The 24,894-nt window shown below is 49.5% G+C and overlaps 11 protein-coding genes across 11 annotated transcripts; 7 read left to right on the top strand and 4 right to left on the bottom strand.

Moving 5' to 3' along the window:
* Positions 1–466: 466 nt before the first annotated feature.
* On the top strand, positions 467–2,746 carry N7533_004606 (WD40 repeat domain-containing protein; the record flags this gene model as incomplete). The annotated part of the gene is made up of 3 exons (XM_057101256.1): positions 467–1,121; positions 1,178–1,291; positions 1,350–2,746. The coding sequence occupies 3 exons, from the start codon at positions 467–469 to the stop codon at positions 2,744–2,746; spliced, it is 2,166 nt and encodes a 721-aa protein (XP_056960886.1).
* A 991-nt stretch (positions 2,747–3,737) lies between these two features.
* N7533_004605 (uncharacterized protein) lies at positions 3,738–4,834 on the top strand (the record flags this gene model as incomplete). The annotated part of the gene is made up of 2 exons (XM_057101255.1): positions 3,738–3,775; positions 3,841–4,834. The coding sequence occupies 2 exons, from the start codon at positions 3,738–3,740 to the stop codon at positions 4,832–4,834; spliced, it is 1,032 nt and encodes a 343-aa protein (XP_056960885.1).
* A 183-nt stretch (positions 4,835–5,017) lies between these two features.
* N7533_004604 (chaperonin-containing T-complex alpha subunit TCP1) lies at positions 5,018–7,015 on the bottom strand (the record flags this gene model as incomplete). Its single annotated transcript, XM_057101254.1, has 7 exons — positions 5,018–5,401; positions 5,464–6,199; positions 6,258–6,499; positions 6,555–6,659; positions 6,727–6,812; positions 6,869–6,916; positions 6,973–7,015. The coding sequence occupies 7 exons, from the start codon at positions 7,013–7,015 to the stop codon at positions 5,018–5,020; spliced, it is 1,644 nt and encodes a 547-aa protein (XP_056960884.1).
* A 320-nt stretch (positions 7,016–7,335) lies between these two features.
* Positions 7,336–9,998, top strand: N7533_004603 (proline--tRNA ligase; the record flags this gene model as incomplete). Its single annotated transcript, XM_057101253.1, has 16 exons — positions 7,336–7,586; positions 7,657–7,687; positions 7,738–7,811; positions 7,871–7,899; positions 7,951–8,017; positions 8,081–8,156; positions 8,223–8,239; positions 8,292–8,333; positions 8,388–8,581; positions 8,640–8,669; positions 8,726–8,762; positions 8,819–8,835; positions 8,891–9,081; positions 9,187–9,348; positions 9,428–9,929; positions 9,988–9,998. The coding sequence occupies 16 exons, from the start codon at positions 7,336–7,338 to the stop codon at positions 9,996–9,998; spliced, it is 1,731 nt and encodes a 576-aa protein (XP_056960883.1).
* A 1,363-nt stretch (positions 9,999–11,361) lies between these two features.
* Positions 11,362–13,551, bottom strand: N7533_004602 (uncharacterized protein; the record flags this gene model as incomplete). Its single annotated transcript, XM_057101252.1, has 1 exon — positions 11,362–13,551. One exon carries the CDS (start codon positions 13,549–13,551, stop codon positions 11,362–11,364), a length of 2,190 nt encoding a protein of 729 aa, XP_056960882.1.
* A 2,788-nt stretch (positions 13,552–16,339) lies between these two features.
* N7533_004601 (putative choline kinase) lies at positions 16,340–17,473 on the top strand (the record flags this gene model as incomplete). The annotated part of the gene is made up of 1 exon (XM_057101251.1): positions 16,340–17,473. The coding sequence occupies one exon, from the start codon at positions 16,340–16,342 to the stop codon at positions 17,471–17,473; it is 1,134 nt and encodes a 377-aa protein (XP_056960881.1).
* Positions 17,474–18,972: 1,499 nt separating this feature from the next.
* Positions 18,973–19,431, top strand: N7533_004600 (uncharacterized protein; the record flags this gene model as incomplete). The annotated part of the gene is made up of 2 exons (XM_057101250.1): positions 18,973–19,125; positions 19,195–19,431. The coding sequence occupies 2 exons, from the start codon at positions 18,973–18,975 to the stop codon at positions 19,429–19,431; spliced, it is 390 nt and encodes a 129-aa protein (XP_056960880.1).
* Positions 19,432–19,999: 568 nt separating this feature from the next.
* Positions 20,000–20,686, top strand: N7533_004599 (uncharacterized protein; the record flags this gene model as incomplete). The annotated part of the gene is made up of 1 exon (XM_057101249.1): positions 20,000–20,686. The coding sequence occupies one exon, from the start codon at positions 20,000–20,002 to the stop codon at positions 20,684–20,686; it is 687 nt and encodes a 228-aa protein (XP_056960879.1).
* A 314-nt stretch (positions 20,687–21,000) lies between these two features.
* Positions 21,001–21,751, top strand: N7533_004598 (uncharacterized protein; the record flags this gene model as incomplete). The annotated part of the gene is made up of 3 exons (XM_057101248.1): positions 21,001–21,066; positions 21,276–21,455; positions 21,530–21,751. 3 exons carry the CDS (start codon positions 21,001–21,003, stop codon positions 21,749–21,751), a joined length of 468 nt encoding a protein of 155 aa, XP_056960878.1.
* A 526-nt stretch (positions 21,752–22,277) lies between these two features.
* On the bottom strand, positions 22,278–23,298 carry N7533_004597 (3' exoribonuclease family protein; the record flags this gene model as incomplete). Its single annotated transcript, XM_057101247.1, has 2 exons — positions 22,278–23,095; positions 23,163–23,298. The coding sequence occupies 2 exons, from the start codon at positions 23,296–23,298 to the stop codon at positions 22,278–22,280; spliced, it is 954 nt and encodes a 317-aa protein (XP_056960877.1).
* An 829-nt stretch (positions 23,299–24,127) lies between these two features.
* On the bottom strand, positions 24,128–24,511 carry N7533_004596 (uncharacterized protein; the record flags this gene model as incomplete). The annotated part of the gene is made up of 1 exon (XM_057101246.1): positions 24,128–24,511. One exon carries the CDS (start codon positions 24,509–24,511, stop codon positions 24,128–24,130), a length of 384 nt encoding a protein of 127 aa, XP_056960876.1.
* Between the last annotated feature and the right edge of the window lie 383 nt (positions 24,512–24,894).

The raw sequence follows: 24,894 nt of genomic DNA, 5'->3' as shown, positions 1-24,894 counted from the left end.
CTACTACTACCCTAGAGTATCTTGAAATTTCATTGTCCTCCAGGCCTGTTTGATACCACTACCTATTACCACTAGTAATATTATTATTATAACTTATAAATTTCTTTGTACTCGCATGCTTGCTCCACCATAAACTCTTGAATCTACCTAGGTATAGGAAATCCCTCACTTTACTCATTCACAAGAATAAATCTCATATTTTCCAAAATATCTTTTTTCTCAAGAAAAATAGGCAGATATACACCCATCTCTACCTAGTATACATACTAGTATAGGTCAGGCCAAGCCAGGTGGGTGCCTGAACACCAAAAATGGCCGAACCACGCCCCACGCCGCGCTCGCGCGTCCAAGTCACGTCTTTGCGCGCAACACGACCCGCTCCCATCTTACCCCCTTGGGACAAATCTTTTCTTCATGCTAATCCACCACGGAGGTTCCCTCTCCCTCCCTCTGTCGTGTGTACACCATGGATTTGGTTTCTGGTCTTCGTGAGCCGCCCCGATCAGAGCCCATTTTCCCTCCCTCATCCCAGGAAATCCCATCCTCCCCGCCTTCTATCGCATCCGAAGCCGGTGGTGGGCGACGACAGAGAAAACCGCCCACAGTCACACCTCGATCCTTTCGTCGGTTCTTCACCCCACGCTCCTTGTTAAATAGTGGAAGCAATGGTAGCCCCGTCAGAACGAACCGCCAGGCCTTGAGAGCCCTTAACTCGCCTGCTGTCAACAGACTCGGTCCCGCATTTACGAGATCGTCTAAACCTGGAAGTACCAGGAACGCCTACGATGGCTTGCCAGAGGATTTTATGCGCACTCCGAGTAGGAAACGGAAGCACTCTTTTTCCTCCGCCGCCTCGCCCATTCAATCTTCACCATTGAAAAAAGTCCGTGTGCGATCTCCGATGGGCGACGAAGTGGAGCAGCGGACTACCATCCGAGATATCGATCCCGCAACTGTTAGAGGCCGCTACATTGACCGAACGCCAGCAATTCCTCCCAAACGGCGACCAGTATCTCCAATAAGTAGATCCCGAGCTTTGCAAACGTCCGGCTCGTTGTTTATGCGTACCGTTCAGGGTTCTCTGGCGAGCCGCACCACTCTTCGTTCGACTGCTGGAGCTGGTTAGTTTATTGTACTAGGGATAATATTGGATCATTCATCTAACAATCATCTCCAGGCTGGCAAGATGTCACATCTGATTTCCACTCGCGACCCGAGGACCGCCATTCATGCGCCAGTCAAGCCTCCGAAGGTTCTATGGCCCTTCCGTTCTGCAGTGCCTCTTGTAATAGTATGTCACTCCGTTGTCATGTTTCTGGCCAATTGAGATTTCTAACATTCCTCTTTAGCCAATTCTCTGGTAGCAGTTGGTGATGAAGAAGGCGGCATTCGACTGCTGGATTCCTCCAAGGACGACGAACGGGGTTTCTCCAGCGCGTATCTCGGTTTTCGTCCTCACATGAACTCCATAATGGATCTTGAATTTTCTTCGGACGATTCATTGCTGGCCACGGCCTCTGGGGACCAGACTTCTTTGGTCATTGACATGACCACACAACGACCTGTCCACTGTTTATCGAACCATGTATCATCTGTGAAGCGGATTCAATTTCAACCGGCTTCCAACAACAAAGTTCTTGCAACTTGCAGTCGGGATGGAAACGTCAACATTTGGGACCTCCGATGCAAAGGCTTTGAACGTCCTTCCCTGCAAGTGAGATGCTCGCTAGAAACCGAGACCGAAAACTCCACCAACACCACACCGCGCAAGATGACTTATCCCCATGTTCTCAACACGATCCACGGTGCTCATGCCTATAGCACCCCACAAAAATCGAGCATGGATAAGAACGAAGCTCCTCCCTTTGGCCGCTCAGACATTACGGTCACCTCCCTGGCATTCCTTCCTCCTGGCCAGGAAAACCTATTTGTCACCGCATCTGAGGCTAGTGCCAGCGTTCGACTGTGGGATCTGCGAACAGCACACCACAACCGCCGTGGCCGACCTGTCCTTCCATTATCTACCACACGAGAACCCGACAGCCACATGAAGTACCGCAGATTCGGCCTCACATCCATGGCCTTCAGTGGCGAAGGCTCGCGACTTTACACCCTGTGCCGAGACGGGACGATCTATGCATACTCGACCTCCCACCTTATGCTTGGGCATGCTCCCGAGCTTGCTTTAAACAATAATCGCCCGCGACGGTCTGGGGGGTCTGACAAGGAAGGCCTGGGGCCTCTTTACGGGCTCCGCCATCCTCGCCTCCAAGTGTCTTCATTTTATGTCAAACTCGCTCTTCGAAAAGCATCTGGCGACCGCCCAGAAATGCTAGCGGCTGGCAGCAGTGACCATTGTCCCATATTATTTCCAACCGATGAACGATTCCTACAACCTATTGTCAAAACCCCGGACGACGGTCTCCCTACCCGCACGTCGTTGTTTACGACCCGATCAGGCCTCCGCCGTACCAACTCTGGGGTTGGCTTGTCTGGCCGTCTGGAAGATACCATCCCTATTCACCAGTCCGGCACTCCCCTCGTTGAAGGGCACAACAGGGAGGTGACGGCAGTGTCGTGGACCAACGACGGCGAGCTCATTTCCGTGAGCGATGATTACAGCGCCCGATGCTGGCGCGAAGGACCCGAGGCTCGCGAGCTTCGAAATAGCGGTGAGACAGAGGGCCGGCGCTGGGAATGCGGCTGGGCTGCTACGAAAGATATCTATGATGACGAAGACGAATGATTTCTGCGAAGCCCTTTTTACCTTCCCACCCTCTTTTTATCATTATCCTGTTTTGCATACGCGAGGTGTTTGTCTGGCGTTTACATCTACGAGGGCATTATCTATGGCGTCTTAGGGAGGCATTGTTTCTATTAGCGTAGCATACCCGTTTGCTTTATTACTGCATCTCTCGGGGGTTGCCCTCAATTTATCGTTTATCTTCATCTACATAAAGTGTCTTAAGGAGTAGCTTTTTTAGTAGTCAACCTCGTCATCAAGGCAATACGTTGTGTAGATTATGACACTGAATACTAATATATGACGCTGCAATATTTCGAGTGCCTCAACCCTGACGTCCCTGCCACGAAACCCCTGGGACATGTGCGAAAAGGTGGTATAACTTTGTGTTTTAGACAGACACACAAGCCATCAACTACCTAGGTACTCTTAGAACAATGTGGCCTTAAAATAGATAACGGCCAAGAGGCCTTTTAGAGGCTGCATCGGACAACTAGATAGGTGCGATCTTGTCAGATCTGAGGTCTATACCTTTCGACGCGTGGTCGGCGAGAGTTGCAAGGACATCAGAAGACATATACGGAAATTTGAAAGTCGTTTGAAGCCGTCTAAAACCCACCAACTGCCCAGCGCCATATGAGACTTGCTATGCTACCTCAAGGATATCAGGATCGATAGTTTGATTCTTTTAATTCAGGTGCCTTTACCGTTGGTAGCAGCAACAATTTTGTCAAGTACTTGTTGCGTGCGTGCAGCTACCTAGTAACTATCCAGTGTCATGAGAAAACCTTGACTAATCTAGGAGATTAAGAAGAATGGTGGCCTTCTGTTTGTCCCAGTACTATCCTATTCCTAGATGTCCTATGCGATAAGGTACAGGATAGGAATCAGGGAATGGCGGGCGGAAGCAGCGATAAGACGATTGGCCGATAAGTTTGCTCCGAAAAAAAAGTTCCGCTGGACAACTCCAACCCTCCACACCCCAACACACACCATGCCTCACAAACACAAGAGACGTGAGAAAGATGTCTCGTAAGCTATATATTTAACACCATCGGACTCATTCCACGATTATCTAACCTTCCAACCCCGCCCAGACAATTCGATCTCCCGCCTTCGGTGATCGCAAAGGCACTCCCCGTGCGCAATCCAGAGTCCAAGGCCCAGAACGACAAGAAGCCAGGACAAAAGCAGCCAGTGAAAAAGCAGCAGCAAGGTGGCAGCAAGAAGAATGCCGTATCACTGGAACATACCCGCAGCAAGCGCGCCACGGAGGACGACACTCCCCGAGCTTTTCGCCAGTTGATGCAGTTCAGGACCACAGGCCGACGAGCGCCCTCGGGACTAGAGACGGGCGAAAAGAAGAGCAAAGCGGATAATAAGAAGCGGAAGCGCGAAGATGCGGACAAAAAGGACGGATCGAACAAAAAGCCCGCCAAAACGCTGTCCGAACAGAAAGAAGCTGCGGGCAAGGACGCCAAGCAGGTGATGCCGAAGATTCTGCCCGGCGAGAAGCTGTCGGATTTTTCGGCGCGCGTTGACCGTGCGCTTCCTCTTGCTTCTATTACCAAAACTCAGGCTGGTGAACGCAAGGATCGCGATCACAAGATGACGAAGCACGAAAAGCATCTGCGAAGATTGCAGGCTGGTTGGCGTGAGGATGAGGCTAAGATTCGGGAGAAGGAACAAGAGGAGAAGGAGGAACGCGAGGAGGCGATGGAAGAGCAGATTGAGATTATGAAGCAATGGGACTTAGAGAGACGGGGTGGTAAAGCTAAGAAGAAGGGAGCTGTGCCAAAGAAGAACAAGAAGTCGGGCAACACTGGGGATGTCCCCAATGATGACCCCGACCCATGGGCGAAGCTGATGAAGCGCGACAAGGAGAGGAAAGCCAACCCGTTCGAGGTTGCGCAGGCGCCGCCAGAACTGAAGAAACCCCGAGAGATCTTCAAAGTACGCGGCGGTGCAAAGGTCGACGTTGCCAACGTGCCCAATGCTGTTGGCAGCTTACGACGACGAGAAGAGTTGGCTTCCGAGCGGAGGAATATTGTGGAGGAATACCGGCGAATGGTGGCTCAACGGCGCCAGTAATATCCTACTACTCCACCAAGGGGAATTCATGTTCGTACATTTTTTACTATAGGATATCCATTTGATAAAATCTGGTTCATATGCAGCCGCAGCAGAAGGTCATAATATCCACTGCTTTTTCATTTCTATGTAACATCAAATATTACTGCCTTTTTTAATCCCCTTAGTCAAAACATCAAGACCTTAGTGACCGTGGCCGTCATCCTGCTGCTGCTCGGGGTCCAGCTTGATGATAGTATCAATACGCATGATAGCAATGCAGGCCTCGACAGCACTCTTGAGCTGTTTGATCTTGCTCATGCTGGGCTCTAGAACACCGGCCTTGAGGGTGTCGTGAACACGTCCCTTGGAAAGATCCAGACCGTAGTTGCGGTAGGTCTTCTTCTTGGCGATAGCCTTCTCCTCCTCGTTGGCATCACCATCCTGCACACGCTGTGACAGGGCGTGGCGAACACGGAGTTGAGCGACAAGCTCAGATGAGTCCTTGGCCGCATTGACGGCAAGGGTCTTGGGAATGACGAGCAGCGACTGGGCGAATTCACCGATGGCGAGTTGCTCCCGAGAGCCCTAGAAAACCAAGTGTTAGCGACGTATTCTATATCTATAGTGTCAAAAACATAATTACATACCACTGTGACGGCGAACTCCTCGAGGTAGATGTGAAGGGCAGTCTCAACGGCACCACCACCGGGGACGATGCTGCCACTCTCCAGAGTGCGCTTGATGGCACACAGGGTATCGTGGACGGAGCGTTCCATCTCGTCCAAGCTGTACTCGTTGGCACCACGGAGGATGATAGAGGCGGATGTGTGAACCTTAGTGCCCTTGACCAAAATGCACTCGTCGTCCGAAATACGCTCCTGGACAACCTCCTCGGCGTGGCCGAGGTATGAAGACTCGAACTTCTCATCTCCGTTCAGGTCGGACAGGGTGCTGATGAGAGTGGCACCCGAGGCCTTGGCAATGCGGCGAAGATCCTCCTTCTTGCAACGGCGGACGGCCATGGCTCCCTTCTCAACAAAAGTCTTGAGGACCATATCGTCGATACCCTTGGTCGTCAGGATAACGTTGGCACCGGACTTCAAGATCATCTCAACACGCTCCAGAACAATGCCGGCTTCGCGCTCACGGATCTTCTCCAGTTGATCGGGGTCCTCGACTGTGATCTGCACGCCCAACTTCATGCGCTCCTTCTGCAAGTTCATATCCAGACAGGCGATCTTGGCATCGGTGACGCGGGTCGTCATGGCCTGGGAGGCAACAGTGCAGTTCAGGGCGTAACCATGAACAAGGACGGACTCGGTACCGCTCTTTCCGTGAGCCTTGAGCAGGTTCACAGCCTTGACGGGGTACTTTGTCTCTCCCCTTTGGTTTGTCGACTTAACCTGGAGCATGGCGTCCACACACAGGTTAGAGAAAAAACTCCGCGTCACCTCCAATGATCTTGCTAGACATAGAGGTCTTCGCAATGTTGACCAGGCTGTCCCTGCCCAGGTTGTCCACTTTCGTTGTCACGTTCTCGTTCATATACTTCACGGCTTCCCGAAGCGCGAGACGGTATCCGTTGATGATGGTGGTGGGGTGTATCCGGTTCTTCATCAATTCGTTCGCTCGGCGCAGGAGCTCTGAGGCAATTAGGACAACCGAGGTTGTGCCATCACCGACCTGGCGGTAATTAGTTAAAAGGTTCGATGGCGCAGGGTATGTGTGGGATCCGTACCTCCTTATCCTGTTGCTGGGCCAGGTCCACCAGGATCTTGCCCGCAGGGTGCTCAATATCCAGTAGAGACAGAATTGTAGCACCATCGTTTGTCACGGTCACATCCTATGATGGCAAACGTTGTTAGAAGCTGTCTTTCCAAAGCTCTGCGGGGTTCTTCCGTGTTCCATACCCCTATGTCGTCCACCATCATCTTGTCCAAGCCCGAGGGACCGAAAGAGCTCTTGATGACATTTGAGATAGCCTGGGTCGCGAGAACTGGAGAATGGTCAGTTAAATCAATTGAGACAGACTGGTTGTTCTATCCAACATACCATTCTGCTCCCGGACATCGGCACCGGTGATTTTCTGTCCGCCCAAGACTGTGTGCGAGATAGGTTAGTTCGTTGCTTCAAAGCAGACGGGACTTTGAGCTCACAGAGAGTGTCCGCGTTCCGCGGAGCCTCGAAAATGCCTGCCATGGCGAATGTAATAAAAGACGAGGGCTTTTAAGTGCGATGGCAGAGCTCTGCTGGTCTTGGGACGGGGGGGGTTTTGGTTTGTTACCGCTAAAAGTTCTGCCCGGCGGTGTGGGGTCGGCGCAGATAACATCCCACTTTTTGAAAGAGTCATATCCCTCCGAATTACGATCTCCCATTCTAGTCTCGAGAGTGGTTCGCATCTCTTGTTCTCCTAGCCAGGCGCTCGTTTTCATTCAACATGGCTAGCCAGACCCCCACCGACCCCGCTGCCACCAGCGCTGCTGAACCCCAGACCCTGCCTGACCGCACCAACCCCGCCGATGCCCCCCCAGGGCGAGTCGAAGAATGCGGCAAAGAAAGCGGCCAAGCTAGCTAAGCTTGCTGCCGACAAAGCGGATAAGGCCAACAAGCCTAAGCAGCCCAAGCAGCCCAAGGAGGGCAAGCAAGAGCCCAAGAAGGCTGCGAAGAAGAAGGATAGCGGCAAGGAACTCATCGGTATCGATGTCGAGAAGGAGTCGGATTTCCCAGAGTGGTATCACCAGGTACTCACCAAGGGTGATATGCTGGACTAGTGAGTTCTATCTCTCCATAAATTCTTATCGTTATTCGGCGCCGTGGCTAACCTGGAATTTCCTTTCTAGCTATGATGTGTCGGGCTGCTTCATTCTGAAGGTATCGCCGCTATTTTCTTATATACCACGATGCGTGCTCACATATTTTAGCCCGCATCTTACTTTATTTGGGAGGAGATTCAAAACTGGTTCAACGTGAAGATCAAGTCTATTGGTGTCAAGAAGTTCGTTCTTTGAAAGCCCTTCGCATGGTCAGAAAAAGGATATACTAACTATGAATCAGCGCGAGTTTCCCTCTCTTCGTTTCCGAAGGTAGGTATCTTTTTCACTATTAATCTGTGGCAGCTTTACTAATTACACTAGATGTGCTGCAGCGTGAGAAGGACCACATCGAGGGTTTCGCTGCGGAGGTCGCCTGGGTGACCCATGCGTATGGATTCTCATCTCCAAAATATGCGACTTTTGTTCCAGTTTTCTGACTTTATTCCTCTAGCGGAAACTCTCCTCTCGAGAAGAAGATTGCTATCCGTCCCACCTCGGAGACTGTCATGTACCCATACTACTCCAAGGTAAGTTCATATAATCATCATCGATCCACACAATATTGAAGGCTCATATACTAATCTTTTGAATAGTGGATTCGTTCCCACCGGTAAAAACACCCCCCTACCGTTCATCAGCCCGGTCAAATCTAATTTATCCAGAAACCTTCCCCTCCGTCTTAACCAATGGAACTCCGTGGTTCGGTAAGTACTAAATATCCACGTGAATTTTGTCTTGTATTTTCTAACTAGTTGCAGATGGGAGTTCAAGAACCCTACTCCCTTCCTCCGTACTCGAGAGTTCTTGTGGCAAGAGGGCCACACTGCCCACCTTGGCGAGGATGCAGCTCGCGCCGAGGTGCTTCAAATCCTTGACTGGTACTCCGATATCTACGAGCACCTGCTGGCCGTTCCCGTTGTCAAGGGACAGAAGACCGACAAGGAGAGATTCGGTAAGCGTCATCTATATGAGGAAATCACGAAAACGTTATTAACACTTTTTGCTGCTAGCTGGTGGTCTCTACACCACAACTGTCGAAGGTATATTTGAAGTATGCTCATGATACCAAACATGCATAAGCTAATCGAATCATTAGGTTATATTCCCGCCACTGGCCGTGGTATTCAAGGCGGGTAAGTTTTTCTGTTACTTGACCATCAGTTCTCAACTAATACAATTTTTCTTCTAGCACATCTCACGGCTTGGGTAAGCGTTACTTTTCGGAAATTTGGAGGTCACAATTAATCGATTGATTCTATAGGCCAAAACTTCTCGAAGATGTTCGACATCAAGGTTGAGGACCCCTCCAACAAGCCAGGCGAGGAGAAGAAGCCTCCTCTGTACGTCTGGCAGAACTCTTGGGGTCTGTCAACCCGTACCCTTGGTGTCATGGTCATGATCCACTCCGACAACAAGGGACTGGTCCTCCCACCCCGCGTGGCAGAGACTCAGGTAAGTTAATGAAGATTTGTCAATTAAACTGCCGTCAGCGTGACACCCCCTGAAAATATTCTTGAGGTGACGGCTTTTAAAACAACCAGACTAACAACGAAACAGGTCGTTATTGTTCCTGTTGGCTTCACCGCGAAGACCACCGATGAGGAGCGTGAGAAGCTGAACGCCGAGATTGAGGGTCTTGCCACCGTTCTTCAGGCCGCTGGCGTCCGTGTCGAGAACGATCAACGTGAAGGCTACTCTCCTGGCTTCAAGTTTGCCGACGTATGTTATCTCAAATATGCACATTGACACCATTAAGTGCCCCAATTTTGTTTGCTGACCTCTTCTTTTTTTGGAATAGTGGGAGCTGAAGGGTGTTCCTTTGCGCCTGGAGTTCGGCCCCGGCGAATCGGCTGGCCACTTTATCAGTACCGCTCGTCGTGATATCCCTGGCAAGGAGGGCAAGGGCTCTATCCCCATTTCCGAGCTGGGCACTGCCGTTCCTGCGCTCTTGGAGACTATCCACCGCGATATGTACAACCGTGCGAACGAGAAATACACCACCCACCGCAAGATCATCGAGAAGTTTGACGAGATTGTCCCGGCTCTCAACGACAAGAACCTGGTCCTTGTGCCATTCTGTCTGGCCGAGGACTGTGAGGACCAGATCAAGAAGGAGACTGCCAAGAAGCAGGAGGAGATTTCCCAGTCTGGCCCCGAGGATGTCAAGGCTCCTAGCATGGGTGCTAAGAGTCTGTGCATTCCCTTCGACCAGAGCATTGGCGGCGCTGAAATCACCGCCGAGACCAAGTGTATCAACCCCAAGTGTACCCGCTCCGCTCAGAAGTGGTGCATGTTCGGCCGTATGTCCCCTTACCCCATCTTATCTACAGAAGAACAATCACTGACACCAAAACGCAGGCTCTTACTAAATGTTGCCGGTTATATGCGCATCATCTATTAGAATACTAGCATGTGCTTCCATTAAGAGGACGAAACTGCGTGGTGCTTTTCTTTCAAGGGTTCGGAGTATTTTGAGTCAAATGGGACCGAAAAAGTGTGCAAAAATTTGCAAGATGTTTCCTATGTTCGGCGTGGGTAACACGGGGTCCTGTTATTGAAATTCAATTTTCACCTTGCGAGTTGTTTTGTCGCGGAGTCGGGATTTGCAGGAGCAAGGTATCTAGCCAACACGAGCCTATGAGAAGAATGAGCCATGTTTTACAAGACAACGTTCCTACTCCGTATGGAAAAGCATAGCATACATAGTGCATCATGCTTTCGTGGCCACCTTTGCTGGTCGTAGTGCTGGCCCCTTTCTTCCTGCGTGATGTGCATGTACGCCGTAAGCCAAGTTGAACTCATCGAATGCGTCGTGAAATGAGCAACCAATCTGCAATCTTGTCTTGACCGTCGGTTCGTTGACTCGGCTCCTTACATGGGGGGGTGAACGGGTGGGGAAGACCCTGCATATGGAACGCTCGTGCGCCTCAATTAGGAGTCTTGTCAACACTATCATGTCGATCTTCCCCTGACTATTGGCTGAAGATAGCTATACTAAAACTGCGATTTAAATAGAAATGGAGCCTCTCAGAGATTCAATAGTCGCACATCATTTCGGCAAGCCTTGTTTTAGTTTTCTCGGCAAATACTACTAGTACGGGGGATAACGTCGCCTAATCAGGTGCGTGACTACTCGAAACCAGAAAACTACCAGTATGTGCCACTCTTCCTGAATTATTGGCCCACCTTCTACGTCAGCTAGCTTGGTATTATAATACTTGAAACAGCGGTGAGAGAAATGGGTAGTCAATTGGTAGTAAAATCAGTAGTTGGTGATCCAATTGGTATGATACAATTATATGAAGAAATGACAGTAACGCCCTTCCAGAATATGCAGACTCAGTAACAAGACAAGACAGAACCACCCAGGGGAAGAAATAGGAAAATCGGGCGACGAGCCAGGGAATGAGGAATTGTGGGTAGAGAAAGATGTGCGTGGAAAGGTACGGAGGACAGGACGAGGTTATAGGAAATGCAAGGAGTGCGGGATCCGAAATATTGGATGGTAGTATGTAGAGAGGGTTGCGGATGTTTAGAAAAGAGATGTGAAGGAAGGACGAAAGGGTTGTGACTTCGAAACAAGACGCTTCAATTGCAGAATCGCTAAGAAAACAGACTCTCGAGGGTTAAGCAGATAGGCTTTTGGTAGTTGGAAGTATCATGAAAGCATAATTATGGTGCAGGAAGGAACTCGATTCTTCCTGGTCGATGAAACAGGTATGAGACACCTGCTTAGTATGTCTCGACAGAGCGAGTCCCCCGGAGCTGCATCCGAGCACGAGCGAGTGGGGATAGGCTGTTCTCGCAGGAGGTGGGCTGGGGGGAGTTGGCGCGGCGCACGCGTTGCGGCCAACTCATCAGCTTGTGTGCGTCGCTGGCCGTGGCGGAGTCAATCACATAGCGGACATTGTTCTCGTCCACACCCTCGATTTGCACGCGAGGGGGTGGGGTGCCCACACTAGGGAGGTGAATGATTTCATCATCGCTTTCCTCGTACGTCCCCTGGGAGCCAGTGACACTGCTTCTGTTCTCTCTGTAGTTGGAGGAATCGGAGTGCGCCTGCATGCAGTATACGGTGCCGGCGGTGATAGGTCGGGAGTCGGGAGTAGAGCGTGGAGCGTTGGAAAGATCGATGGGAATATTGGCCACGAGTTCCGAGCGCATTCCCTGTCTGGAATTGGTGGATTTGACACTGCTCGCGCGGAGGATATCCATGTAGGTCAACTGTTCATTACCAGGTTGATCGGTTTGCCGAGATTGCTGAAGCTCAGCCACCAATTCTGGAGACGGTAGAGGGGCATCGGTATGTCTCCGACGTGCAGTTCGGAGAAAGCTTTTGGATTGGACACTTGAGACACTCTGGCGGGATTCGATATCCCTCTTGTGTTTCTTGAAAGAGCTTTTCCGCATTATTTTCGAGAGTTGTCCGGCCGAAGCACTGCGGTTCAAATCTGTACGTGGGCCATGAACAAACTTGTCTTGATCGGTAGGCGTGAAGGGTGGGCCAGCAATAGGGACAGGGACACTTTTGAAGGCATCGTGGGAATTGATTTCGCGAACAATGGCATCCTGGAGAGATTCGTAGGTTGGATGGGAGCTCATAGCTTGAGTAGACATATAAGCATGCTTGAAAAAGTCCATCATCTCGGAAAATTTGAATCGAGGGGACTCGGTTGATTGAACCGGACTTGTAGGAGTTGGTTCCGGTAGAGGGCTGTTCATAACTTCTGCAATGCTAGGGGCTCGCTTCATCTCAAAGTTGGAAGGGGTCGGAGGCTGGATCGCACGATGTGAGATCTTTTGAAGGCCTTTTGCGGCCAGTTGTGTATTTATTGATAGGTCTCGAACATTCTTCTTTGAACTAGATCCTGATGACGGAGGCGGAGAGAGTGATCTGGGGTTGAGTGATGAATTTCGGGCTGTTGGAATAGGTGCTTGCAGCTCTGAGGGGGTGTTGGCGCCGCTACTGCTGTTGCGGCTATCACTAATTGGGAAAGGCAGCGTGGGACTGTCAGGCAGAGGTGTATTACTCCATTTCTTGCCTTGTTTATAAGCAGGAGGTACACCCAAACGTTGAACAGCATCGGGAATCTCTTCTTCTGCTGCATCAGTCTCCTCCGGTGACAAGGTAGGTGCGGATCTTTGCAAGCGAATCAAAGTGCTGGCATGCGACGCACGCGATGAACCGGAGTCGCGGTCAGGATTAGATCGAGTTCGAAGATCTCCTTCTGACATCCAACTGCCTAACTTTAAAGTCATGGTTCGCGAGTCACGTCTCTTGCCATCCGAGCCCATTGGACTCAAACCGCGCCTTCGTCTACCCGGCGCAGGTGGGGATGAGCGGGAGCTTAATGCAGATGTTGAGCGAGATTGACCTCCATATTTCGCAATATTCCTGTCCGCCACATCCTCCTGGTAGAGAGCAGATAAAATTCGAGAGCTCGAAAATCCTTTCCGATATTGTATGCGCAAGAACCTGGTCATATTCCGTTCTGCGACATCTTCATTGTAGGGGCTAGTGGGAGATGAAACGGGACTGGGACTGATGGCCTGATTTCGATCGGCTGTGTAGAGAGCATCCATCAAATCGATATGTCGAGAATTGGAATATCTTGGAACTCCGATGGTCGTTGGCAGTGGAGGTGGTAGCTCGGACTGGCCGGATTGCGGCCGCTCGTCTCTCATATGGTGATGTAGATCCTCGAATTGCTTGTCGATTTGGTCAAAATGGTGCGACACATCTATAGCCTGTGCAGTTTTAAACCCCGGCGATGGGGGAGCGGCAGATATATAGCCAGGCTCCAGGTGCTCTCGCGCCGCATAGTATCGTTCATCCGCTCTGGAATCACCCAGATCAAGGCCACTTGAGGGCCGTGACCGATTTGGTTCTGACTGTTGGAAAAGCTTCTTCAGCGCAACCATATTGACAGTTGTACAGCACATGGGATCATGCGTCTAGTGGTCACCCGTAGTTGAAGCTAGGCCGCGCGCGAGGCGAGTGGATAAATGACGTTTTAGAAGGGGGAAAACAGTCCTGAAGCTAAGAAGTGGAACGACTAGACCGACGGCCGTCGTGAAAGAGCAAGCGATCAACGCATTTCATTGCAAGTTTGGGGCTTGTTTGAAGGCATTCATACGGTTCGAAGGTGCCAATCGGTGTAAGTTGACATGATGAGAAAGAAAAAGGAAGGGCGAGAAAATTCGCACGCGCCACCAAGAAAGAGTAGCGGAGACCTGCTTTGACAAGTGGTCGGCGTGCAGATCTAGCACTCTTTGGTGTGTCTGGATCCAGGGGAAATGGCCCGGTATTCTCCATGATCCATCGCCCGGGGGCACAGATGGGGCTAGGCTAATGCGGACTGGCGGTTCGAACGCTAAGAAATTAAGAGTGCTCCATTTGCCGTAGACTTGGACATATGAACGGTCGTCTATCACTTAATTGGCTTCGGTAAACTCAAACGAACTCGAGGGCAGCTGGCCTGTTCTCAGGCGCATAAATTTGTCCCTCGCAGCACGAGGGGGTGAAGAAACAAGCTGGCCCCCCCCTAACCGGGTCAACTTTATGCAGCTAGCAGAACCTTCTCCGGAGTAAACGTCCAGCCTGCATAATAGGCTGCGGGCCAGATTCCGGCCCCAATTCAAAGTCAAAAGGGGTCCACATAACAAGAAATCCATGACAGACAACGAGGATTGATCCGTCGAGACCCGCCAGGCTGTCTGATCTGGAATGGCTCATCGCGGGAAGTGGTACAGAGTACGCCTCGGGGGCGTTGGGATATGCCAATGGAGGTTTCTTTGATGGGGATCAAATACCGAGCACGAGGCCAAATGGAAGACGACCGAGGCGGATTAGGGTTGAATATGGCATGGGATGGGGCTCCCAATTTCCGCAGACGCGCTGATTGGTGTGATGAGAAGTGATCGACTGCAGTACAGTGGGGCAGCTCGTTCTTAGCGGACAGGCCGCGAACTGAGTGCCAAATTTGGTTCGTTGGGCATATCCGAGGGCGCGGAGCCCACGCCAGATGGAGTAGACCGTAGCCTTGGAGCGCTAGGGGCGCCCTAGGGACGTGACAGGAACAAAGAAAAGCGCAGATCCATCTTGTTTAGGGGTGTGTGAGATTGGCCAAAACTTGGACAGTCACGATCTCGACTGCTGCCTCCGCCGTTCCCCGATGGGGCTGGGTGGGCACGAACACGCAGGGGTGTGAAATCGAAACACTAGCTTCGGCCGCGACCTATGGAACCGAAGTAACTCAGTGCGTGCGGTCATGTCGATCCGGGTAGAGAAGAGGTGAATCATTGGGGAGGTCGAATCTCCCCCGTCAAGTTTGGCAATTTTGTCATTCTGCTGGTTGTGACAACTGGGTACCAACAAGTCCATACATGGAATAGCTTTGTGAGCTTGTAAGTATGTAAGATTGCGATCGATCGATTCCGATTCCGATTCCGATGTCGATACAGATTCGATGTCGATACAGATTCGATGGGTCCGCGATCGTCGTACTTTTGCCCATTCAAGCATGAGGTCAAGGTCGAGCTCGACGGATGTCAAAAGCAAAGAAAAAAAGAAAAAGGTGAGACTGCAACTGGAGAGTCCCTGCTACTTTAATCACGGGGCACACACTGCGATAGGAAGTCTCAATGGTGCTCACACCAGACTTACTGACGCTACAAAGTCTGATCGTCAGACTTTATTTCCAAGATTTCCTTGTGCGACTCAAATCTAGCTACTCCGAATATTCCATACCTAGGTAGAGCTATGTACGGAGTACGGAGTACACAATGTGCAGGATGCCCTAACAAGGCACACCACACCACCCCACATCATGCAATAAACCCCTCGCTAATTTAAATTAAACTGGGAACTGACACGGAGTTCATCCGTACAAGCATTCCAAATAATATAAATTAATATAAGTTTATATTTGTGCCGGGAAACTTGAAGTTGCTGCTCGGCAATATTGGCTATATAGTATCAAAGAAAAATCATCACTTCTTACAGCGCTCTATATTGGTCATCGACCCACTATTCCGGCATAAAAACCGGATCAATTAATGGTACGTAGTACTACCGCTTCCTCGTACGAGTAGTAGGACTCCAGAATTGCTGTTCTCATGTAAGCAGCTTCAAGTTGTTCTATTTTATGGAAAGTGCATAGTAACTCCGAGTCTAAATTTAGTAAATACTAATTGGATTCAAGTTTTTTTAGTAGTATAAGCTCATGGGCAGCCACCGGCACCTACTAACTAGTAGTTGACCGCTTACTACCTGGGCAGTCTGTATTGAACCCCTCTACCATCATACCTAGGTACGCAATGTCACGGACCTCGGGAGCTTCCAAGGTCCCGTTTCATATGAAAACCCTGGAGCTCTTCAAGCGCGTGACATTGGCAGTGTTCATTTAATACTTGGCCATCCTACCTTACGGAATGTTTCTTCAGTCGATCGGCAATGACTCAGGATGAGACATTCTTAGTCCTTCATATCGCCCAATAGGAGAAGACCTAGCCATAAAAAAGAATCGCACCTGTCCATTTCTGTTTTCGATTAGATTGTGATTAAGCACTGGTCACACACATCATAATATATCGATTCAACTATAAATCAAAGCGCTCCTAGTACTAGGACATATACTTTCCTGCCTAGGTTCCAAGGTTCTCACTTCATTACGCCGCCAAAGATCTTCCACCTTCCCATCCAAACAAGATGGCCACATTGACTCCTGTTGCTGTGACCCTTCCAAAAGACAAAGTACCGACCAAAAAGAACACCAGGGACATTATTGGCACATTCCTTACAAAAGAATGGCCATCTGTGGATCCAGAAACTCTTACTGTGTCATACCATGCATCTTTTGCCAACGCCCACTGCCCCGTGGAGCGACCGAAACCCGCTACCGGCACATCCACTGAGACATTGAAGGTGTTCATTAAATTCCACACCGACGCCGGAGGATCTCTCGAAATCTTCAAGCCCCTGGCACCAACTAGACATGAAGAAGCACTCTTCTCCTACGAATACGGTCTAACCGGACTGGGAGCCAAAGTATACGGGTTCTTCGAGACCCAGGACGGCACTCTCGGGAGAGTCGAGGAGTTCCTGGATGCACGTAACATGGAACCAGAGGATGTTGAGAATTCAGTCATCCGAGCGGATGTTGCCAAAGGACTCGCAATATTCCATGTTTTGGACACATCGCTGGAGAAAAAGGCGGTGGAATCATACTATGAAGCTGTCATCAAAGGACTCCGGAATTACCACCTGATGGACAAGTTGAAGGCACTTGGAAAAGAAGGAGGCGTCAGTATCGACAAATTAGTTGATTATGACTTTGGGAAGAGACTGAGAAATGTGGTGGACAAATTGGAGTCCATTGGAGGGCAGACAGGGTGGTGTATTCATGATGTTCAATTCATGAACGTGATGGTGAAAAATTGTGCGAAAGAAGGGGAGAGCAAAGTCACACTCATTGACTTTGAGTTCGTGATGCGCAACTACCGGGCATTTGATATCGGTGGGCATTTCATGCAAAAGATGTTCAAATGGTTTGATGAAGAGAGTAGGATAGCAAGATGCAGGAAATATACGGAGGAAGAGAAGAGGCATTTCTGCGACGAATATGCCAGGCAGTGGAACAAATTGACCGGAGATACAGATACTGGGGAACAGGTTTTCCAGGAATCCGAATATGGATACATGTTGGCCATCACTTTTGATATCCACAACATGCTTTGCTTTATGGATGCAGAAGGTGACAAGGATCCCTTGAATCTGATTGGGCTGAACAAGCTGTTTGATGAGTTTGTCGCTCAGTATTCTAAACTTAATTTAAAAGATTGAATATTGAATACTACTAGTTTTATATTGGCGAGGAAAGAGTGAATTTGCACTTTCTGTCTGCCCTTTTGACCCTTCCCAACAATTTATTGTTTACTCCTTTTCATCTTCGCTCATCTTCTTCCCCACACCAATTCCATCCCCGCCTCTTTCACCGATCCCCACATATCTCTCTCCGCTTTATCAATATCATTTGAAAACACCTTTCACCATTAAGCTTGGTCGCGGTCGTCCCCCCCAAGTATCCCAAAGTGGAAAAGCCCGAGGTAGAAAAGTCCACCAAGGTGCCCAAGAAGCACGCCACTCAGACCACCATTTCGCAAGGCAGCCAGGTCGAAAAGGACCTCGCTTTGTTGTGGATCTACTTCGAGGAAAATGACGGCATAAAAGACGGGCAGACTACGGCAAGTTCAGTTTTCCTTTCAAAAGTCCAAGTGTATCTTTTCTCGGACTTTCGCTCACTCTTCCGTTCTTTATTGATCTGCAGATTGACTACCATGCGCTTGGCAAGAGATTCGGCCTCAAGTATGCCCAATCCAAGGCCCGCTATTACTCGCTGCGTTCTCGGATTCAAAAGATGATGTCGACCGTCGTCAGCGAAGTCCCAGAGGACAAAAGTGCGGTGGAGATTGAACAGGAGAACGAGTTTGTTGCCGAGAAGAAAGAAGAGAAAATGACCAAGGAAGAAGAAGAAGAAGAAGAAGAAGAGAAGAAGAGAAGAAGCTGGCCAAGGTGGAGGAAGAAGAGTTTGAGGAATGGGAGAATACTCGGATTCACGTTCTTGGTGGATCGTGAGCGAGATTTTTATCATCATATGGGATCTATGAAATGGAATTTCTTGAGTAGCTCTTTTTTTTCTAGCCTATGGCGCTCCTGAACGGGGATTGGCCTAGTGTATCTGCCAGAATGGCAGCATCCCGAAAGTACTGGTCTTTCCTATCAATTTGGGCACATTATGGTATTAGGAACAGCTTCGGAATTTTTATAGGCAGGGCCAGAAAGTACTTAGTTAGTGCTTCTACTGGTGCAGTAGATATCAGTACTAGTAGTAGTAAGTATCTAGGTATAGGGGAGCGACTAAGTGGATACCTTATTATCTGAACACCCTATCCTGCCTATTTAGAAGATACCCGGGTAGTAACTTAAATACATATACAGCACCTTCTAAGGTTTCCTAAATAGACAGGATATAGTGTCCAAAAAGCCAAAGGGGTTGTCCACTTAGTAGTGCCCAAACACTGGGTCAATTGCCACTCTGGTCCTGGACAGCCTAAAGAACTTGAAGGTGCAATGCTTAAGAAAGATACAAGTATGTTCTAATGCGTTCTTACCAATCGATGGTTTTCTTTCTTCCTTTCCTTCCTCCCTTCTCTTTCTTCTCTTCTGCTTCCTTGTTTCTCTTACACTTTTCTCACTTTCTACTACTCAACTCTCTATCTCTTACTCGCATCCACTCACATAAATCTCTTTCACTTGGCACAATTCACTTTGATCTCAGCAACATGACACCCAAGGTTTCAAAGGAGCCCAAAGCCAAGCAGAGTCCTGCCAAGTCATCCAAGAAGAAAGGCGCTACTGCAGTCAATCCCCAGGTCCGTTTTCTCTGGACCTGCATCGAATGCAGCCTCGCTGGCAAGGAAGGCGGTGGTGCCGGGGTGAGTGTTTTACCAGGGACCTGGGACCTTTCACCACGAGTGGCTCATGCTTATTTGGACTACATACAGATCGACTTCGCAGCAGTTGCCGAGAAACTGAATATTCGGAAGGAGACTGCCAACAAGCGTTTCTCTCGTCTGAAAATTTTCATGAGGAATATGGATTCAATGGATGAGGAATCAGAGGACGAGGGATTGAAAGATGAGGAGGTGAAGACCGAGAAGAAGACACCCCCGGAGACCGATCTCAACGATCTCGACGATCTAGTTTCGCCTCCATTCAAGCTTGAGCCTCTCGAGAACTAGCCGGGCATACCAAGTGAATTCCGCAAATGAATACGCTATTGGGGGGAGATGTATTGTTTTAACTTGAATGTTTTCAACTTCCGTGGTGATGACCATATTTCAATGTGATGCGTGGCCAAGTTTGGCCTGGGTGCATCGGGTTATGTGGTTGCGGCCCCCCATTATTCAGGGTCAATGTGATTTCCATTTCTGCCCCATTTATACCACTTACTGGCTACTACTGGGCAGCAGTAGAATAGCGGTACTACTAGGTACCTAGTAGATAGTACCTAGACTCAGTTGTACTGGGTGGAAGCGTGCCTTTACATCATCTTCATACCGACTGTTATCTGTTAATAATCTAGGTCATACTACTCGCACCTTTTTTGCTTGTCCCTAGACCGTCCACCTGCGGCAGGTCCTTGTCTCCAGAGCACCCCAGTGGGAATCCAAAGTTGGAAGGTAAACTTGAAGTGATTGCCCAATCTTTCCTTTCCTAGCTCTTCCTACCTCTCTTGTCCCTCTCCCGACCTCTCTATTACCTTCAATCTGAACCCAGCAATACTGAACCGATCTCATTTCACCTATCATGTATACCGACCTCTCTTCTTTCTACCCTTGCTATGCGACTGACCGCAGTTTTTTAAAACTTAGGGTTTCCAAAAATACCACCCCGTCCAAGGTGGCCAAACAAGCCACCAAGGCTACGACCCCGAAGCGACCCGCCACTACTAACCCGCCTCTTTCGCGCCTCAATGAGCAGGACATTCGTACGCTGTGGTTCTCGTTCCGCAACAATGGCGGGACCAAGGTAAACATACCAACGCTTGCTATTCAAGCGTTTATTGATCTTGATTCCCCTCCGGTCTTTTACCATGAGAAATTTGCTGATTCTTTTATGACAATACAGAATCCAAATTTTGATGCCCTGGGAATGGAACTAGGAGTATCAACTGCCGCAGCCAGATGGCGTTTCTACAAGCTCAAGGCAATCTTCGAGGGTGAATCCGGGTCTCCCAAAAACGCAAAGACTGCCACACTCAAAAAGAAAACCAAGAAAGGTTCGAAGAGAAAACTCGGTGAGGAATCCGATGACGAGTGTGCAGCAAGCTGGATCTTGAAGTCCGACGGGGACTTTGATCAGAAGCCCGAGACAAGCGTCAAGGCCGAAACCCGGGCCGATGTCAAGAAAGAGCCTGGTCTTGATGTCAGGCCAGAGTCTGACACCCTTTGTAAGGGGCACTACGATCTGACCATGGAGTACGACGATATCTAATAGGGAAGGCTCTGGAGTTCCTATGTGTTGAGAGACTCTTGTCTAAGGGCGAGTCGCATAGCTTGACCATCTCTCGGGCCCTCTTGAACCATCTATGCAAAGGAATTGCAGCACTTTCTGCCTATCGCGATTTTTGCGGTGTCTACTGTTTCTACGACGTTCTTGTTCTCATCCTTTACTATTGTCCTTCTTCCACGGCTTCGTTGGCCTGGGGAGCTTTCTTTGCACAATCTACACACACCTCGTTGATCGTCGTCTTCCCATAGTATGACTTTTAGACATAATCTGAATTGATGAGATTCCACAACAGTGCAATGTTCCGTAACAGAAGCCAGATGGATTTTGGTTCACGAAATGAGCAACCTGGTGGCCTAAATCCCGTGAGTAAACATCCAACTTTCCTTCCTCTTCCTTTTTAGAAGCAACACTCATCCTTCTCTTTCTCTTTCTCTTCTCTCCACCCAACCCTCTTCCATCCATCAATCTCCTTTCTTTCTACATTGAACCAAAAACTTTCGAACTCATCATGTAATCCACAATCTATCATTTTATTTGATCTGTGACTGATGTTGACTTTTTCCTCCTCAAGGATACCAAGAAGGTGACCCCATCCAAGGTGACCAAGAAAAGGGCACCAAAGACCACCCCAAGCCGATCTCCTACAAAGGGGACCCCGTCGAAGGTCTCCTCCTCTGCCACTCGAGGTTCTAGCGACGACGCGGACAAATACTTCTTGTGGCTATGCTTCCTTCACAATGGCGGAAAGCCAGTAAGTCCCTCGATCCGCTGGCCCTCTCGGGGATTCCAACCGTCATTCTAATGAAGACTTCCCCCCCCCCCCAGGCTCCGGACTACGGCGAGATCGGCTCCAAGCTTGGAATCAACTACAAAGCCGCTACGGGCCGCTTCTACAAACTGCGAAAGTACTTTGAAAATCTGGAGAAAGCTGGTGACACGAACCAGAAAGAGAAGCAGGAACATAGCGACACCGTCACGAAGACCGAGTCGGGCATCAAGGCCGATGATCCTGAACTCAAGGAAGATGATTCTGGCGAGGATGTCTAAGGTGAACGCTGTGGGCGTTGGAGGAATCCCTGGGGTTTTTTAAGGGTTTTTTTTTTCGGAGGTGACTTGTCCATTCAATCGTTGCTTATGGCTGGAATCATTCATGGGATTTCAGAGGCCTTTCTGCGTGGGGATCTCGGGGCTAATTTACATCGGAGGTAGTTGAAGAATGAATTCTTCTTAACCAGAGCAATGCACAAAGTAGTAAGGGGACTGACTTGGGGCTGGATTAGTGCTTATTGGAAGATATCCTGCCTTAACCCGGCCTGCCCTAACCCGGTAGATCTAGCCTCGAATCTCGTACTATTCGTACTACTAATAGTAGCGCCTGTAGCTACCCAGATATTAGGTTCAGTTTATCTGGTGGACTGCTTACATCCGGTCCGAATTGAAGTACTACTTACTTGAAAATGATTCTCTGAAAACACGCGGGGCAGTATATACGGCACTCCATGGGAGTTAGTTAGATAGAAAGAGATTGTTTTCTAAATTTCATTCCTTCATTAAATTCGGGGTACTTTTGACTTTATGACTGGCCGAGTGCCTTCTGTAGTGACTCCCTCACAGCTTCCGCCAGGACAGTATGCGCTCCCCGAGCAGCATCAACAGCACCGTCTATTAAAGCTTCATGACCACTTCGCTCATCGCCGTCCGCAGTAGAAACCTTGGAGCTATCGCCCTTGAGCCAAAGTTCTGTGATCTCGTCCCGAGCAGGCATATATGCCACCACGCAAGCAGAGACAATGGAGCGGTGCTCAGCTGGGTCTGTGTCTAGCATCAATTTCGGCAGCGCCGAAGAAGAATCGGTTGAGTCGTCGGAAACCAGAGCAGCCACACCGCCAGATACAAGATCTAGACAGTCGATATGCGCATCCGCAATGGCCGCCGACGCAGCACTGATACAGCCCGCCAGAACATTCATCATGCCCCACGAGGCATCGTGCGAGTCCGGCACATCGCCCCACCAGCGGTCATCCTCTGCTTCAAGAATGGTAACCGTGATATCGAGGCCACTCTTGGGCCAGCGCTCGGCAATGATGGCGCCGCGCAGAGCTGTTTCAAGGTGGACGCCCAGGTCGCGCTCGCTGGAATCGCGAACATGGCCCTTGCGCTTGCGGGCTGCGAAGGGCGCGTATTTGACATGGGTTGTTAAGACGAGATTTGGAGAGAATGGAGCTGAACGAGGCAGCGGTTTCGGACCATGGACTGTGCAGGCGAGCTTCAAAGCTGAGGAAGGCGGGATCAGAGATTTGGGGTTGCTGCGGGCGGCAGCGAGAGAAGCGGATGGTTCAAATTCAAGGTATGAGGAGCCCGAGGCCGAAGGAATCAGTCCAGTCTTGAGGACTAGAGGGAATTATCACGGATTAGTTGGAATTCTTGGGTGCAGGGAAGGCAGCTCGTCGTTGCATACAGATTTTCCTTAGATCGGTAGGTTGTCGCTGGCGCTGGGCGCGGATGTCGGCGCCAGTCCCAGATTGAAGTAAAGAGGCATAGACCGGAGGCCTTGTGCCGCCCGGTGGGCCATTCACTCGTCTTCTGTCGTTCATGGTGATTGTTCTGCAAGGTCAATAAGCTGCGGCAGGTCTTTGCGGCGTTGAAAGCCAGAAACGGAAATCTTGAGGGGTTTGCACTGTTTGCACTAGACCCCACCCGCGTGCTTTTCTTAAATTTCTTCGCTCTTTTGCTTTCTTCTTCTTCCACACCTCTTCATGTTGTTTACCCTTGGGTTTGCTCTTCTTATGTCGAAGATGCTTGTCCAAGGGGAAACAACTCATTTATCTTCTACTCCCCACTAACATTCATGTGAGTATCTTCATCCCCTTACACTGCCAATTCCACCCTCCGTGTCTCTTATGAGGAATCCGATCCAAATCTCTGTTCGGCGACCAAAAATGGGCCTAAGAACAACATGCACTACCATCTGATGGACACAACATCATCACACATGTTTTTATCTCAATATCGTCACCGGGAATCAAAGCTGACCATCATTGAAGCCAGGAACTCGTAAACTTACACTGACCGGCTTTCCAAGCATGTCGCCTACAGCTCCAAACACTATGGTAAGCTACCGATTATTTCTTCTTTTTGCTTTTCCTTGCCCACTTTCTATGATGAGAAAAATTTTCAGTTCTGCTTCTGCAAAATATTTGAAGATAACAAAATACCTTACCAAAAACTCCTGATCATGTCTACCTCACTGCCATTCTCTTGTCACAATTTGTTCGACAACAAGTGCTGACCATCAGAAGATCCTTTTTTAGTACTCTTATCTCCAAGCAATGCTCTCCGACATCGCAGCTAAAAGGTACGGATATATCTGTTTTTACTTCACATACCACCTCCCCCCTTTATGATGACAACTAGTCAATCCATTCAATGATCTCTCAAGAGAACCGCCTCCCGGGCTAGCACCCATACTGTGCAGTTGTCACCCCGAAGTAAAGTCACGATCCGCCTCTGCGACTCCCAAACTGGACCAAGGATATCCTCACGGACGTCCCTGGGAGGAAAGTTGTGGAGCACCGGAGAGAGCGGGCTCAATCGTCGCTTGCTAATGCTTCTGGTACTGACTCTTGCTGCGGCGTGGTTCTTGCGACGTCTGGCTTGTGTTGGTTTCTGCGGGTTGGGCTGATCGTCCGTCTTGGGCGCCAGTTTGGTTCGCAGGGCCAGCAGAGGATGGGATGAGTTAAACGGCTGGCTGATTACTTGCTTGCTTTTTGCTTGCGAGTTATGCCATTTTCGTCTTTCGCTTAACATGTCCGTGTTGTAATTGACGCTAACAATACCTGCAGAATTTTCTCAACGCCCTACAATCGTAATAAATTTAGATAATAATGAATCAATTCACATTGCTCGCTTCAAGCATGCTCTTTCCAGATGTAATTCGTTTCATAGCTAGTAATAATATAACATTACCTGAAACTTAATGTCTGAAAACAAATAAGGCCATGTATGTACGAAGAAATAATGACAGGAAAAGATTTTGTTTGAAAGCAAAGGTTCCCTGCATCGAGCACACCCCGGTCCTCGTCCCCGGGGTCCTCAACGACCAAGGTAGCAAAAACACAAAAAGCACACGACCACCCAGCCCAATTCTAAACAGCCAGGGATATCACATCGAACTCTAAGGCAAATAAATT

The sequence above is a fragment of the Penicillium manginii genome (genome assembly GCF_028828005.1).
Source record: "Penicillium manginii strain IBT 31320 chromosome Unknown utg000004l:1.0-7231830.0:1.0-7236170.0, whole genome shotgun sequence".
NCBI classification, from domain to species: Eukaryota; Fungi; Ascomycota; class Eurotiomycetes; order Eurotiales; family Aspergillaceae; genus Penicillium; species Penicillium manginii.
Note: the sequence above shows the minus strand (reverse complement) of the source record. Positions and strands in the feature narration are given on the sequence as shown.